The 17,689-nt window shown below is 40.2% G+C and overlaps 1 protein-coding gene across 9 annotated transcripts in view; it reads right to left on the bottom strand.

Annotated features, from left to right (window-relative positions):
* Positions 1-3,489: 3,489 nt before the first annotated feature.
* Positions 3,490-17,689, bottom strand: part of PRMT9 (protein arginine methyltransferase 9) — a 38,466-nt gene continuing 24,266 nt past the window's right edge. For 5 of the 9 annotated variants that reach the window (XM_008267376.5, XM_070047459.2, XM_089302395.1 and 2 more), the window contains 4 exons: positions 14,781-15,498; positions 7,940-8,093; positions 4,460-4,582; positions 3,490-3,861 (listed from right to left, as the gene is read on the bottom strand). In XM_008267376.5, the coding sequence (XP_008265598.4) occupies positions 3,646-3,861; positions 4,460-4,582; positions 7,940-8,093; positions 14,781-15,498 (1,211 nt within the window). In that variant the 3' untranslated portion in view covers positions 3,490-3,645. Of the gene's footprint in view, positions 3,862-4,459; positions 4,583-7,939; positions 8,094-13,280; positions 13,416-14,780; positions 15,499-17,689 lie in introns of all 9 variants that reach the window. The other 4 variants (XR_016211896.1, XR_016211894.1, XR_016211895.1 and 1 more) reach the window with 4 other exon arrangements.

Here is a 17,689-nt window from a genome sequence, read left to right as displayed (position 1 = left end):
AGAAAGTTACTATTTAAGGGTGAGGTTTCTCTAGTTAAATCAAAACCAACTGGGTCATGTTTAACATTTTGTAATATTAAGAAAGTATAAGAAGTACCATTACAGTGTTGCATATGGAAAGAAGGAATATAGTTACTCAAAACCTTTGCTTTATGTGTTTTATGCACTACATTTATATATGGCATATTCAACATGCCTTTATATGATGTTAAATATATTAGTTCGTAGTAGTTAATAGTATTCTGTTCATATTACCAAATACTTCTTTTGAAAGTAAAACTGAGCAACATGTAGAAAAACCCCAAATATTTCACAAACTGCTTGAATAACTGAATTCATTAGAATAAATCAATTCAGTAAAGTTACAGGATACAAAATCAACAGGAAAATCAGTAACATTTTTATATAGAAATAACTAAAAGAGAAATTTAAAGGAAATCCCATATAAAAAATAGAGTAATAAATTTAACCTAGGAGATAAAAGATGTGTACACTGAAAACCATAAAACACTGATGAAAGAGACTGAAGACACAAATAGATGGAAAGATATTGTGTTCACAGATTGGAAGAATTAATATTGTTAAAATGTCCAAATGACCCAAATCAATATAAACAATGTAATCCCTAGCACAATCCCAATAACATTATTCACAGAAAACACACTTCTAAAATTTATACAGGACCGGTGCCGCGGCTCACTAGGCTAATCCTCCGCCTTGCGGCGCTGGCACACCGGGTTCTAGTCCCAGTCGGGGTGCCGGATTCTGTCCCGGTTGCCCCTCTTCCAGGCCAGCTCTCTGCTGTGGCCCGGGAGTGCAGTAGAGGATGGCCCAAGTACTTGGGGCCTGCACCCCATGGGAGACCAGGAGAAGTACCTGGCTCCTGCCATCGGATCAGCGTGGTGCGCCGGCCGCGGCGGCCATTGGAGGGTGAACCAACAGCAAAGGAAGACCTTTCTCTGTCTCTCTCACTGTCTACTCTGCCTGTCAAAAAAAAAAAAAAAAAAATTTATACAGAAACATAGAAGACCCTAAATAGCTAAAACAACCCTAAGGAAAAAATTGGAGGTATCACATTTACTGATATAAAATTATAAAATTTTAATGGTACTGTCTAAAATGGACCAGTGGAACAGAGTAATCCACAAATAAATCCAAACCTAAATGGTCAAATAATTTTTGACAGGGGCACCAAGAGGATATACCAGGGAAAAGACAGTCTCAATAAATAGTGCTAGGAAAACTGGATTTACACATACCAAAGAATTAAATTGGACCTTATGACCATACACAAAAAAGTTAACCAAATGAATAAAGGAATAAATGTAAGACCAGAAACAACAAAATTAGAAGAGAACATAGGAGGAAAGCTCTTGAATATTGACCTTAGCAATGATTTTTTTTTTTGGATATCACACCTAAAGCTTAGGCAATAAAAGCAAAACAATAAATCAGACTAGAGTAGGCCTTCTGTATCCACACTTTGCACCTGTGGATTCAACCAACCACAGATGGAAAATATTCTAAAGAAAAACTCATATATACATGAATGTATGCTTTTCCTCTTGTCAGTACGCCCTAAACTATAACAACTATTACATGGCGTTTACATTGTATTAGATGTAAGTACTCTAGAGGTGATTTAAATTATGTAGGAGGATGTATTTAGGTTGTACGTAAACACTGTGCCACTGTATGACAGACTTGAGCATCACTGGATTCTGGTATCCTCGGGAAGGGGCTACAGATACCAAGAGACATCTATACATCAAACTATAAAGATCTGCACAGCAAAAGGAAATGATCAGCTAAATGAAATGGCAGCCTACCAACAGGGAAAAAATATTTGTAAACCATATTATCTGATAAGAAATTAAGATTTATAAAAAATTCACACAACTCCATGGTGGAAGAACAACCTTATTAAGATTGTCTGAAGACCTGATACACTTCTCCAAACACATGGCCAGCAGGTACACGAAAAGATGCTCAACATCATCAGTCATCAAGGAAATGCAAATCAAAATCATTATGAGATACCTCACACCCATCGGGATGGCTATTATTTACAATATCAAAAGAGTTGGCAAGAGTGTGAAGAAAAGACAACTTCTGAACACTGTTGGTGGGAACATAGACTAACACAGCCACTGAAAACAGTATGGAGGTTCTGAAGAAGTTAAAAGTGAATGACTATGTCGTGATCCAGCAATCCCTCTTCTGGGCCTGCACGCAAAGGAATGAAGTCACCACCTCATAGTAAAACATGGATGTCTCCCATGTTCCGTACAGCATTACTCAGAACTGCTAAGGTGCAGAAAGTGTTTCTATTGATAGACAAATGGATAAGGAACTGGTATATAAATACAATGGAATATTATTCAGCCTTTAGGAAGGGGACTTGACCACAATATGGATGAGCCTGGAAAACCTGCTAAGTGAAACAAATCAGACACAGAAAGAAAAATGATCACAGTGAAAATGATTTCACTTACCTGTAAAATCTAAAGTTGTATAGAGAACAAAACAGTGGTTGGGAGAGCAGTGACATTGGGGAGGAAATGGGTTGCTGTAGGTTAGAAGATACAAAGCAAATGTAAAAATGAACAAATCTGAAGATCTAATGTATAACATGAAAACAACAGGTAATTGTATTATATTTGGGATTCATGCTAATGAGGAGGTTTGAGCTGTTCTTGCCACAGAAACACAAGACTGGTAACCCAGATGGTAGATATGTGAACTCACTTCACACTAATAAGCTTTTTACTGTCTATGTGTATCCTGTAACATCATGTGTATCTCACATATATGCAATAAAATTTATTAAAAAAAAAAAAAAGTAGTAAAGCTGGGTAATTCAACAGTAATAGAGGTAATGTGGGATAGGCAGCCCAGAGCAAAGAATATCTTAGTTTTCCTTGTGGCCTGCTTACAAAAAGCATACAGCATATTCAATGCCTGAAAATGATCTTATTAATCTCCCTATTTCAAAAGATTTTAAAAACTGAGTCAACTATTTTCTTATTCCTATTTCTTATTACAAAGCAAAACTTTGAAAACTAGTGGTTTAGGACTAATTTAATTTAATCAGCTTAGTTTTTCCTTAGACAAGGAAAAAACGCCTCCTGAAAATTTATTTTTTCCCTAACTTCTTTACTCTTCAATGATATTTATCTTATAACTTAGATTTTTATTCAAATTTGCCTTCTCAAAACCTGAGATGTTTCAGAAGCACATGGGGTATTTATAGAAAGCAAGCTGGGGATTTACAGGTGAACCTAACCCTCAGTCTTCAATGTGATCCTTTTAAATGTTCCCAAATATAAATGTCTAAAACATTAAAAGTTTTGCTTTTCTTACACTTGACAATGACAAGGTATTGGGTAAAACCAAGCAAAAATAAAGTTTCCTAATATGAAACATTATAATGATGCATCCTTTTCCAAAAATTAAATCTGCAGTAACTTTTTTAAAATGCTACTTCTCTTTAGGTTCTTTGAAATATGGTTTATTAATATCCTTTTAAAAACAGTTGTTACAAGGAATTAACTTAAACAATCAGTATGATTACAACCACACTAATTCTGGTAAGAATTTTGTATCTGATGCTGTACTTAACAGTTTTCATTATGAAACTGCTCTTCATTGCTTTACTGTAATGCTGACATTGCTTTTGTGGTGTTGAACACTTAGTACAAGTTCTTGTCCCATTTCAACCTGGACAGGATTATCTAAAACAACTGCAGCTTGTTTCCAGTGGGAGGTTTCACTTGAAGTATCCAACCTAATCTCTTCATCAAGGTACATATGATACCAAAATGGAATAGCAGTCACTTGTCCAGATTTACAAATGTGTACCTATGAAAATTAAGAAATTATGAAAACTTCATCAGGATAGACTTGAATAAGTATTCTTTCTCTTTTAAATTTTAAAATACACTTATTCACCCAATTCAATATTTACTCAAATTCACTTTTGTATATTGCTCAAAAAACGGATGTGGGCATTTGGCCTCACAGTTAAGCCACCACCTGGGGTGCCTGCATCCCATATGGGAGTGTCTGAGTTTGAGCCCTGGCTGCCTTCTCAAATGTAGCTTCCTGCTTATGCACACCCTGGAAGGCAGCAGCAAATGGCTCAAGTAGCTGGGTCCCAACCACCCACATGGGACACCTGGATTCAGTTCCCAGCTCCTGGCCTTGGCTTGGCCTGACCTGGCCCAGCCAAGCCCCAACCACTGCAGGCCTTTGGGATGTGAGTCAGCAGATGGGAGCTCTCTCTTGCTCACTCTTTTTCTCCCTCTCAAATAAAATAAACATTATTTTAAAAATGTTTAATTTTATAATGATTTAAATCTCCAAAAGAAAAGGCAAAAACTATGAATATAATGTTTTAACATTTTAAGGTAATTATTCTGAATATGACAATAATCATTTTGTACATTGTTGTCCTTACCTTTACTTCTCTGTTGGAAGTGTTCAAATATGGAGTCATTAAATCTAGTCTTAAGAGTTCCACTGGTTTGCTTAAAGGTATGCAAGGCAATGAGGAGAGGTCCAAAAATACACGTATGGGTACCTAGAAGAAGTACAAATTCTTCACTTCAACTCATTCTTTTTATGCCTAGGGCTCATCAAGTGCTTGATTCATACCTGGTTCAGTATCATAAAATACTTTGTACATCTGTAACCTCCTTTTACAGTCCTACCCCAACCTAAGGCATAAGGATTTTTTTCATTATTCCAATTTTACAGGAAAACTGCAGAAACCAAGGCTTAGGCAAGTTAAATAATATGCTGTGGTTTCAATTACCTGTAGACATTTCATTTGGATGATGGCAGATTAAATTTTTATTTAAACCAATCAGCTCCAAAATTTTAAACCAAAAAATTTCATATGGTCTAATAAGAGAATACTATTAAGTATTGAACTATTGAGAAAAGATAGGCAACTCAACCAGATCAATAAGTGGATTCTGGGGGCAGCTCTGAGGCACAGTAGGTTAATCCTCCGCCTGCAGCACCAGCCTCCCCTATGGGTGCCGGTTCTAGTCCCGGCTGCTCCTCTAAAATCCAGCTCTCTGCTATGGCCTGGGAAAGCAGTGGAAGATGGCCCAAGTGCTTGGGCCCCTGTACCCACATGGAAGACCAGGAAGAGGCACCCGGTTCCTGGCTTCAGATTGGCGCAGGTCTGCCGTTGCAGCCATCTGGGGAGTGAACCAACAGAAGGAAGACCTTTCTCTGTCTCTCCCTCTGTCTCTAAATCTACCTCTCAAATAAATAAATAAAATCTTTAAAAACAAAAACTAAGTGGATTTCATTTGGAAAATAAGGGTTTTTGGGTTTGCTTTTGCTCCCCCTCCCCCCAGCACAGTGGTTCTCAACCTTGGCTGCAAATTAAAATGGCCTGGGGAGCTTTTAAAAAGCCCAGCTGCTCAGGCCATGCCATATCCACACGAATCCAGAGTTGAAATCCAGCAGTCAAAGTTCTCAGATGTTTCTAGTATACCAAGCTGAGAACCACTGCTATTAAATGTTTTATCAATTTTAGTAACATTCTACTAATACTTTCAACTTTCTTCCTTATTTGAAACCTAGAGAAAAGTATGGCTTAAACTCTTTTCCTTTCTATAAATAAAATAATGGTCCCAACTTTCACAGTGAAGCAGAGGACACAGATACACAGACCTTTCCCTGCCATCTATAGAAACTCACTGCAGGCCTGTCCCCATTTGCCTCTATTCATACTGTGTGTCAGTCACCAGAAAGAGCACTAGACTCCCATGTTACCGCCCATCTGCACCCACACAGATGTACCTGTTTTTCACCTTAACCCGCTGACATCTTTGCAAATGCCTTCTATATAACCTCACGGAATTTGTTCTCTGGATTTCAGTTATCAGCCCTCTTTCTACAAGCCTCCAAGGCAATTTTATCCTATCTATGGCATTAAACACTATTGTATGCCACTGACCACAAAAGGTATAGCTTCAGCCTCAAGCTTTCTCTGAACTCTTAACCCAATTACTCAATGAGCCTCCTACACACAAACACTGCCTGACTTCCTGCTATTTTCCCCATTTCAGTAAATGGAAACTATTCTTCCAGGACGTTGACCACAAAAAAATACAGTGTCCTCATCTCATACTTCATATCCAATCTAACAAAAAACCTGCATTTAATATATTCAAAATCAATTCATTGCCACTACTCTGTTCTAAGTCACCATCACCTCTCACCTGGATAACTACAATAATGCTATTTCATGATTCCACTGAAAGTCATATCCTGTCACACCTCTGATCAATACCCTCAAGTTGTCTCCTGCCCATTTCAGAGTAAAAGATAAAGTCCTTATAATGGCCAAGGTGGCGCAGCGGGTTAAAGCCCTGGCTCTCAGTGCCGGCATCCTATATGGTATATGGGCGCTGGTTCCAATCCCAGTTGCTCCACTTCCAATCCAGCTCTCTGCTGTGGCCTGGGAAAGCAGTAGAAGATGGCCCAAGACCTTGAGCTCCTGCACCTGCAGGGGAGACTCAGTGGAAACTCCTGGCTCCTGGCTTCAGAACAGCTCAGCTCCGGCCATTTAAGTCATTTGGGGAGTGAACCAGCGGATGGAAGACCTACATCTCTCTCCCTCTCTCTCTGGCTCTTACTCTCTCAGTAACTCTTTCAAATAAAATAAATCTTTAAAAAATAATAATAATGATGGCCAAGAGGGTCTACAAGATCTAGCCTCTAATACTTCTCTGACTGCATTTCATAATTGTCCCTCATGGTTCCTTCTTGCTGTTTCTGCCTCAGACCATTTATACCTATTGATCCTTTGACTTGTGTATGATTTGCTGCTTTATTTCTTTCAAGTCTCCTTAATAAAGTCACTATCCATGAGTTATTTCCTTAGGCATAACCTGGATAAAATTGTATATCCTGTGCTGGCACTGTGGCACAGCAGGCTGAGCCACTGCTGTGATGCCACTATCCCATATGAGCACTGGTTCAAGTTCTGGCTGCTCCACTTCTGATCCAGCTCCCTGGGAAAGCAGCAAAAGACAGCCCCAGTACTTGGACCCCTGCACCGAAGGGGGAGACTTGGATGGAATTCCAGGTTCCTGGATTTGGCCTGGCTCTTCAATAAAAAAAAAAAATCCCATTTTTCTACTCCCTATTTTCTTTAACCTGCTTTATGTCCATAGCACTACCATATTAATATTTTCTGACTTATCTCTTCTGATTTGGATGTCAGCTTCATTACATAGGAATTCATCTTTTTAGTTTCACAGACATATTCCCCAAATATAAAAAAATTGTAGTAGACATTCAATAAACATATATTGAATTAATATAGTTATGCTAACACTTGCAATGCTGGCATCCCATATACTTTTCATTTATAACAGTGATTCTTGGCTGGCACCGCGGCTCACTTGGCTAATCCTCTGCCTGCGGCACCGGCACCCCGGGGTTCTAGTCCCAGTTGGGGTGCCAGTTCTGTCCCAGTTGCTCCTCTTCCAGTCCAGCTCTCTGCTTTGGACCCGGGAGTGCAGTGGAGGATGGCCCAAGTGCTTGGGCCCTGCACCCACATGGGAGACCAGGAGGAAGCACCTGGCTCCTGGCTTCAGATTGGCGCAGCACGCCAGCCATAGTGGCCATTTGCGGGGTGAACCAACGGAAGGAAGACCTTTCTGTCTCTAACTCTGCCTGTCAAAAAAATAAAAAATAACAGTGATTCTGAGAAATATCTACAAACTTAAGTATTCATGACAATATTTCTTGGTTATTCTAACTATAGGTTGATTTTTCCCTGTAAGTTCCTTTGCCCTAATAGAGTGATTACTATTCTAATCCAGCTAAACAAAGTGACTAAGACAAAAATGAAAGATAAGGTAGACTGAGTAACAGTACCTTGATTGAACTTCCTTTTCTGGACACTTACCTGAAACTGGTTAATAAAAGGTGCTATATTTAGTCCAACTGTACGCTCTGTTCCTTGAACAGCACTCTCTTCTACCAATGTCTGTGATTCCACAAGCATCCCAAACATCAACACATACTGAGGAAAGATCTTGCCGCCAGATTGTAGTAAACACCTAAAACAGTTTCACAGGCTTTTTGAGGGCAGGCAGGGTGGGCAGAATCACTGTGTTCCTAAATTTGTATTTATGAAATGCATGAAGTTTGTATACCTTAAATGAAAGGTTTCTAGGTTAAAATAAATAATATCCACTGATGACTCAAAAAAAAAAAAAAAGCTATTTAGATTATATACACTACTGCACATTGTGTTATCGCTGGCTGGTAGTTCAGAATGGTAAACCACTGGAAAGAACTGCCTAACAATCCAAATTTAAAGTGACTGCTGACATGTGAAAAAGACATATCCAGTCTGCTGGAATGGATGTTAAGTCTTTAGATTCTGGCAAAATCATCAATGGATGCAAAAACTACAGGTTAACCTAATCTGAAAAGTAAAACATAGTAAATATTCCAAAATTTAAACCTTTTCATGTCTAACCTCATATGATCAGTTGTAGTCAGAACACAGGCACACTAAAAATATTGTATGAAATTACCTTCAAATAATTTAAGATATATTTAAGACACAGGTATCTAAGATATATTTAAGACACAAATGAATTTTGTGTTTACATTTGGGTCTCATCCCCAAGATACCTCTTTATGTACTCATATGTGTAAATTCAAAATACTTCTGGGTCCCAAGCATTTAAGATAAGAAACATTCAAGCTATCTACAGTAGGTGAAAAGTCTGATTACAAAAAGGATATTTACATAGTCTTGAAATACCACCCCTGGGGCCAGTGTTGTTGCTTAACAGGTAAAGCCACCTCCTGCAATGCTGCCTGCCATCCCATAGTGGCGCTGGTTTGTGTCCCAGCTGCTCCACTACTGATCCTGCTCCCAGCTAGTGGCCTGGGAAAAACAGCAGAAGATGGCCCAAGGACCTGGGCCCCTGCCACTCATGTGGGAGACCTGATGAAGCCCGTGGCGTTGGCCTGGCCCAGCACTGGTTTTTGTGCCCATTTGAGGAGTGAACCAGTGGATGGAAGATCTCTCTCTCTCAAATAAACAAATCTTTTTTTAAAAAAAGAAATACAATCTATACAAATGACTAATTCATTACAAAAGGGAAAATAGTAACATTGTGAAGAAACCTGGTGGATACACCTTACACCGAAAGATTTAAATGAATAACAATGGAAAACACTAAATGCTTCCAAATATGACAATATCTGTGACATTCATTCGTTACCGCAGTCACTTAGGCTGGCAGTTAACCTGTCAGTTCACATGCGTGTGTCCCATGCTGGAGTACTTAAGTTACATCATCAGCTCCTCCTGACTTGAGCTTGCGACTACTGCAGACTCTGGGAGGCAGTGGCGATAGCTCAAGTGACTCAATTCCTCCCACCAACGCAGCAGACCTGGATTGTGTTCCCTACTCCTGGATTCCACCTGGCCCAATCCCAGCCACTGCAGACATTTGGGGAGTGAATCAGCAGATCAGAGCTCTCTATCTCTGCCTCTCACATAATAAAATTTAAAATGATATACTCCAAAATTGTTAGTATCATAAAAGACTGAGGAGCCATCAGAATAAAGGAGACTAAAGAGACATGAAAAATAAGTACATCATACTGGATTGGAATCTGAACCAGAAACAAGCTAAAAAAGACATTGTGAGGACTGATGAACGTTAAGACTTATAGATTATATATCCATATAAATTTCCTGATTTGATAATTAAATATGATTATATATATGAAGGTCTTATTAAAAAATACCAAACTATGAGAAGCAAAAAAGACATGATATCAGGTTTGGTTTCTTCTTGTTTTTCTAAATCTTCAAGATGCATCATTAGATCTCTAATTTGAGACATTTCTTTTTTTAATGTAAGCATTTAATGCTATAAACCTCCCTCAATACTTCTGTTGCTGTATCACAGAGGTTTTGGTATGTTGTTTTCATTTTCATTTATTTCAAGACAGTTTTTTATTTCCTTTTTAATTTCTTCAGTGACTCACTGACCATTCAGTAGCATGTTGTTTAATTTCCAAGTACTTATGAGTGTTTTATTGTTCTTCTTATGGTAATATCTAGTTTTGTGCTTTTATGGTCTGAGAAAATATATGACATGATTTCAGTCTTTTTAAATTTGCTGAGAGTTGATTTGTGGCCTCTTATGTGGTCTATCCTAGAAAATGTCCATGTGTTGATGAGAAGAATGTGTATTCTGTAGCTGTTGAGGTAAATGTCCTGTAAGTGTCTGTTAGGTCCATGTTTCAACTCCAATGCATCCTTACTGTTTTTCTGTCTGGATGATCTGTCCACTGATAAGAGTGGGGTGCTAAAGTCACCCACTATTACTGTACTGGAGTCTGTCTCTCCCTTTAGGTCTAATAGTATTTTCTGTATATCTCCAGGTGGTGTGGTGTTCAGTACATATATTTTTATGACTGTTATATCTTCTTGCTGAATTCCACCTTTTATCAAAATATAGTGTCCTTTTTTATCTCTTTTTATAGTTTTTTATTTAAAGTCTGTTTTATCTGATATCAGGATAGCTACACCTGCTCACTTTTGGTTTCATTTGCCTGGTGTATCTTTTTCTAATACTTTACTTTCAGTCTGTGTGTATCTTTGTGAAGTGAGTTTCTTGTAAGCAGCATATAGTAGGGTCATGGTTTTCTATCCATTCAGCCAATCTAAGTCTTCTGGTTGGTGAATTTAACTCCATTTACATTCAAGGTTAGTATTAATAAATAGGAAATAAGACCTATCATTCTGTTGACTGGATAATGATTCCGCCTGCTCTGTTAGTGAATCTGGCGGTGCCATGTGTTTTCATAATGTTTACTTCTAATGCAGGACACCCCTCAATTTCTTGTAAGGCTGGTCTGGGGGTGGTAAATTCTCTCAGCTTTTCCGTATCTGGAAAACACTTTATTTCTCCTTCACTTTTAAAGGATAGCTTCACTGGATATAATATTCTTGGATGGAAGTTTTGTTGCTGTTAAGACTTTAAATATATCATCCCACTCTCTTTTGGCCTATAGGGTTTCAACTGAGAAGTCTGATGTTAATCTAATTGGTTTTCCTTTTTATAGTGACACTTTTCTCTTATTGTCTTTAGGATTCTCTCCTTGTCTTTAACCTTTGACAATGACAATAAAATGCTTTGGAGAAGAGCTTTTTTGTTTGAGTCTGCTTAGGGTTCTTTGAGCTTCTTGTATCTGGATGTCCATGTCTCTTTCAAGACCTAATAAATTTTTAACTATTACTTCACTTCACAGGTTCTCAATGCCTTTTTCTTTAATTCTTCTTCAGAAATGTCTATAATACAAGTATTTCTTTGTTTAATGGTAGCCCATATTTCACATAGACTTTCTTCATTCTTTTTCTCTTCTCTTTATTTTTGTCTGATTGGCTACTTTTAAATTATTGTCCTCAAGGTCAGAAATAATTCTTCCACTTGATCTAATCTGCTATTACACCTCTGACTGAAGACTTCAAAATTTCTACTTGTTTTTTTTTTTTTTTTTTGATTTGACAGGTAGAGTACAGACAGTGGGAGAGAAACAGAGAGAAAGGTCTTCCTTCTGTTGGTTCACTCCCCAAATGGCCACTACGGCTGGTGTTGCTCCAATCTGAAGTCAGCAACCAGGTGCTTCCTCCCAGGCTCCCATGCGGGTACAGGGGCCCAAGCACTTGGGCCATCCTCCACTGCCCTCCCAGGCCACAGCAGAGAGCTGGACTGGAAGAGGGGCAGCCGGGACTAGAACCCAGCGCCCAAATGGGATGCTGGCGCCACAGTTGGAAGAGTAACCAAGCGAGCCACAGTGCCGGCCCCACTACTTGGTTATTCTTAATGAGTTCTATCTCCTTAGTAATATTTTCATTCATGTCACTCATTGATTTCCTCAGTTCTTTAATATATCTATGTATTCTCTTGCATCTCATTGAGTTTCCTTACAATCATTATTTTGAATGCTGTATCTCTCATTTCATAGATTTCCTTCAGTTCAGGATCTAATTCAGGAGGAGTATTGTGTTCTTTTGGAGGCATGATGCTACCTTGCTTCTTCATGTCTCCTGCGTCTCCGTGTTGATGTCTGCCCATCTGGTGTATTTGTCCAAACAAAACCCAAAATCAGCAGGAGGTGAGAAATAAATGAAATTGCAACTTAAAAAAATCAATAAAACAAAAAGTGTTTTTTTGAAAAGATAAACAAAATAGATAAACCTCTAGCCAGACTAACAAAGAGAAAAAGAAAAAATTCAAATAAATAAAATTAGAGATGAAAAAGGAGGGGCCAGTGCTGTGGTGTAGCGGGTAAAGCTGCCGCCTGCAGTTCTGGCATCCCATATGGGTGCAGGTTCAAGTCCCAGCTGCTCCACTTCTGATCCAGCTCTCTGCTATGGCCCAGGAATGCAGTAGAAAATGGCCCAAGTCTTTGGGCCCATGCACCCAAGTGGGAGACCCAGAAGCTCCAGGCTCCTGGCTTCAGATCAGCCCAGCTCCAGCCATTGCAGCCATCTGAGGAGTGAACCAACAGATCAACAGATGGAAGACCTCTCTCCCTCTCCCTTTTCCTGTCCTTCTCTCTCTCTCTGCCTCTCTGTAACTCTGCCTTTCAAATAAATATATAAATCTTTAAAAACAAAAAAGTTTTCCATCAAGGAAATGTATAGGACCTGATGGCTTTACTGCTGAATTCTACAAACATTCAAAGAAGTATCTCCAATATTCTTGAAACTATTCCAAAATATTGAACAGGATGGAATTCTGCCAAACGTTTCTTTTTATGAGGCATCACTTTGATACCAAAACCAAAGACATGACACAAAAAGAAAACTACAGACCTATATCCTTAATGAACACAGATGCAAAGATGCTCAATAATATACTAGCAAGCAGAGTCAAAAACCACATCCAAAAGATCAGACATCACGATCAAGCGGGATTAATTAACACAGAAATACAGTGATGGTTCAACATTCACACAGCAAAATGTCATAAATCACATCAATGGAATGAAGAACAAAAACCATGTGGTCAAGGCCGGCGCCGCGGCTCACTAGGCTAATCCTCCGCCTAGCGGCGCTGGCACACCGGGTTCTAGTCCCAGTCGGGGCGCCGGATTCTGTCCCAGTTGCCCCTCTTCCAGGCCAGCCCTCTGCTGTGGCCAGGGAGTGCAGTGGAGGATGGCCCAGGTGCTTGGGCCCTGCACCCCATGGGAGACAGGAAAAGCACCTGGCTCCTGGCTCCTGCCATCGGATCAGCGCGGTGCGCCGGCCGCAGCGCGCTGGCCGCGGCGGCCATTGAAGGGTGAACCAACGGCAAAGGAAGACCTTTCTCTCTGTCTCTCTCTCTCACTGTCCACTCTGCCTGTCAAAAAAAAAAAAAACCATGTGGTCATCTCAACAGATGCAGCAAAAGCATTAGATAATATTCAACACCCATTTATGCTAAAAACCCTCCACAAATTAGGTATAGAAGGAACATTCCTCAAAATTATAAAGGCTATAATCACAAATAAACAGACAATACAACACTGAATGTTGAAAAACTTTCAAGTTTTTCCCCCCAGATCTAGAAAAAGACACAGATGTCTACTTTTACCACTCATTCCATATAGTACTGGAAGTTTTAGCATGAGCCAATTAGGGAGGAAGAAAAAATAAATCATATCAAAATTGGAAAAGAGGAAGTCCCATCAGATATTAACTACATATTTCTTATAGGTATTTCTTGCGTACTTCTCAAATAATATAAACATTTGTGTCCTCTTATGTACTGGTTTTTTTTTGTTTTTTTTGACAGGTAGAGTTATAGACAGTGAGAGAGAGACAGAAAGGTCTTCCTGCCGTTGGTTCACTCTCCAAATGGCCGCTACGGCTGGGGCTGTGCCAATCCGAAGTCAAGAACCAGGTACTTCCTCCTGGTCTCCCATGCGGGTGCAGGGCCCAAGCACTTGGGCCATCCTCAACTGCTCTCCCGGGCCACAGCAGAAAGCTGGAGTGGAAGAAGAGTAACCAGGACTAGAACCCGGCACCCATATGGGATGCCGATGTCGCAGACAGAGGATTAACCAAGTGAGCCACGGAGCCGGCCCCATTATGTGCTTTTATAAATCTCTACCTAATTCCCCAAAAATATATCAGCAATCTAAACCCAAAGCAGGCTTTCTTCTTCTCATGTACAGTACAGAGATTCCTTCATAAGAAATACACAGGGGCCAGCACTGTAGCGTACCAGGTTAAGCCGCAGCCTGCAGTACTGGCATCCCATATGGATGCCGGTTCAAGACCCGTCTGCTCCACTTCCGATCTAGCTCTCTGCTATGGCCTGGGAAAGCAATAGAAGATGGCCCAGGTCCTTGGGTCCCTGTATCCACGTGGGAGACCAGAGGAGGCTCCTGGCTCTTGGCTTCGGATTGACGCAGCTCCCCGGCTGCTGCGGCCAATTGGGGAGTGAACCAGCAGATGGTTTCTCTTTCTCTCTCTGCCTCTCCACCTCTGTCTAACTCTGACTTTCAAATAAATAAATAAATCTTTAAAAAAAGAAGAAGAAAAGTACAGCAGTAGCATGCACATAAAGAGAAAGGCAAGAAGTCACTAGTGCTGAAAACCAATGCTTGAGGAACATACAATCATCCCGACTCATTTTTGCAGTTACACCATTAAAGTAATAAAAGAATTTACATGAGACATGAGGCCAAAAAAAATGCACAAGTTATACTTTGTGTTTTACCTGGATATTGCAGCTTTTTCCATTATTTCCTGCTGAATGAGCCCAGAGGGCTCAATGACATCCAATATAATTATGCTCCACAACTTGTCTGATTTTGGTCTTTGCAACATAGCAGATTCATCCTCTACATGTCTCAGCCAAAACTCAAGTGTTTCTTTAGGAAAGTGATTGGCTTCAGATATGAGGTCCAAAGTAATGCGATGCTGGTCTTTCTCCACAGAGCTGTATGGTTTGACCTGCCCAAGTGTGCCAGCAATTACAGGCAGAATGGAGAAGCCTTCAGACACATCTAATATGTAGAAAGGCTCAGGGGTGCTCTCTGCAGTATTACTCTGTTCGGCTCCAGAGCTCATCTCATTATCCTGACAGTGTGTATCCATGGCCTGACACAGTTTCTCTGGTGTCAAGGAAGACAATACTTTTCTCATCGCCATTTTAAAGCCTTCATGATATGGGATGTTATTAAGCAAAGCAATTTCTGTGGATTCCAATACACATGTCTGTTCTACAGCATCTGGTTTACTGGTCTGAAGGTTAGCAAGGGCATTACAGAGGTCAGCCTCATTTCCCAAAGATAACAAGTCTTTATTCTTGTTGAAACTTTTTGTAGTATCCATTTCATGTTCCAAATCCAAGATGTTGATACTCTGGATTCTTAAGTAACAATCTTGACAAGACACTTCCATCATCACATGGTCCCCAGGTTTTATCCAGTAGTCTTTATTAAATGATAAGAAAAAAAGTATAAGGGATTGATATAAAGTGCTTGTAAGCCTGGGGATCACAAAAGTATCTGTAACTCCCAATCTATTCTTCCATTATTTAAATCACTACAGGAAGGATTCTCTCTCTTTGTGTAACATACAGAAAGCTACATATCCCACCACCTTTACCTAGGGAAAAAGTGAAACTTGAAGATTCTATTAATTCATAGCTTAATGGAGAGATTCAAGAGTTTCATTATAGGACCCTATCCTATCTGTATTTCTGTGCTTTTTTCTTCAGTCAATAGGTACCACCATATACCCAAACTGGGGGGAGAGGGGAAGGTGAGTAGAGGGCTGAGGGGACTCTACCATTTTTGGTAATGAACCTAATGATAACAAAGATCGATGAAATTCAGAGCTTAATATCTAACTTTAGTTTAGCTGAAAGGACATTCTTTTCTGTAACAGAAATTTACAAAAGAAAAAAAGCAGCATTCAACAAAATATCAGTAATATATCTTAACTCCTGCCATGTTTAGGAATGTGAAAATATAAAGAAGGAGTAAGTCCTACCAAAAAGCTATGTATCATTCTTCTATGAACTTTCACATGTGATTAAAACTTTAAAATGTCAATATATATTCACAATTCCTTCTCATCAGCCCTAGAATCAACTAAATGTATAAGCTATTATTCCAATGTTTACACATTTAAAATATCATTTTCCCAGAAGGATTTTCTTTAAAAAAAAAAAAAAAAAAAAGTTGGGGCCGGCGCTGTGGCACAGTGGGTTAATGCCCTGGCCTGAAGTGCCGCCATCCCATATGGGCACCGGTTCAAGACCTGGCTGCTCTACTTCCGATCCAGCTGGACGGAAGATCTCTCTCTCTCTCTCCCTCTCTCTCTCTCTCTCCCTCCCTCTCTCTGTGTAACTCTTTTCAAGTAAATAAATAAATCTAAAAAAAAAAAAAAAAGTCATTTGTGTAAGTTACTGCAAGAGAATTAGAATAAACACAAAGAAAAAATGTCACTGCTGAGTACCAGTCACTGTGGTAGGCATTTCATACCCATTATCTCTAAGAATGCCTACAATAGTACCGTAAAGTATAAAAAATAATCTCATTTTACATACGACACAATAAAATCTCCGCAAGCTAACTGGCAAGGCTAGCAGGAAAGGTCACCAAGTAGCAGAGGCAAAGTATGAAACCAAATATACCTAATTCCAAAACCACCAGACTAGCCACACTACCATACAGATTCTATGACTTAATGACCTTGCTAAATTACATCTTTGAATGAAAGACTAGACAGAAACAGAAATATATGACCTCCCACTTTATTTTTTTTTTTTTTTTTTTTTTTTTGACAGGCAGAGTGGACAGTGAGAGAGAGAGAGACAGAGAGAAAGGTCTTCCTTTTGCCGTTGGTTCACCCTCCAATGGCCGCCGCGGCCGGCACGCTGCGGCCGGCACACCGCGCTGATCCGATGGCAGGAGCCAGGAGCCAGGTGCTTTTCCTGGTCTCCCATGGGGTGCAGGGCCCAAGCACCTGGGCCATCCTCCACTGCACTCCCTGGCCACAGCAGAGGGCTGGCCTGGAAGAGGGGCAACCGGGACAGAATCCGGCGCCCCGACCGGGACTAGAACCCGGTGTGCCGGCGCCGCTAGGCGGAGGATTAGCCTAGTGAGCCGCGGCGCCGGCCTGACCTCCCACTTTAAAATGGGTAGAGTTTTCTAGATAATTCAACTGCTGTGAACCTACTAAAACCCATCAAATTGCTGTAAACAAAAAAAAAGTTCTATTCTAAAGCATCTTTAATACAGAACTTCTTAGGGCCAGTGCTGTGGTACAGAAAGTTAAGCCTCCACCTGCAGCACCAGCATCCCACACAGGCACCAGTGGATCCCGGCTGCTCCACTTCCGATCCAACCCCTTGTTGGTGCACCTGAGAGGACAACAGAGGGTGACCAGGGTGACCTGCGTGCTTGGGCCCCTGCCACTCTCATGGGAGACCTGGATGGTCTCCTGGCTTCAGCCAGGCCCAGCTCCAGCCCAGCCCTGGCCTTTGCAGCCCTTTAGGGAGTAAGCCAACAGATGGAAGACCAATCAATCTCTGTCTCTCTCACCTTCTCTCTCTTTATCTCTGCCTTTCAAACAGATAAATAAATCTTTAAAAAAAAAAATACAGAACTTCTTTGG

This window comes from Oryctolagus cuniculus, chromosome 8 (assembly GCF_051225735.1).
Source record: "Oryctolagus cuniculus isolate XC-2025 breed Fujian yellow rabbit chromosome 8, ASM5122573v1, whole genome shotgun sequence".
Lineage (NCBI taxonomy): Eukaryota > Metazoa > Chordata > Mammalia > Lagomorpha > Leporidae > Oryctolagus > Oryctolagus cuniculus.
The sequence above is the reverse complement of the archived record's forward strand: the minus strand, read 5'-3'. Positions and strand labels throughout refer to the sequence as shown.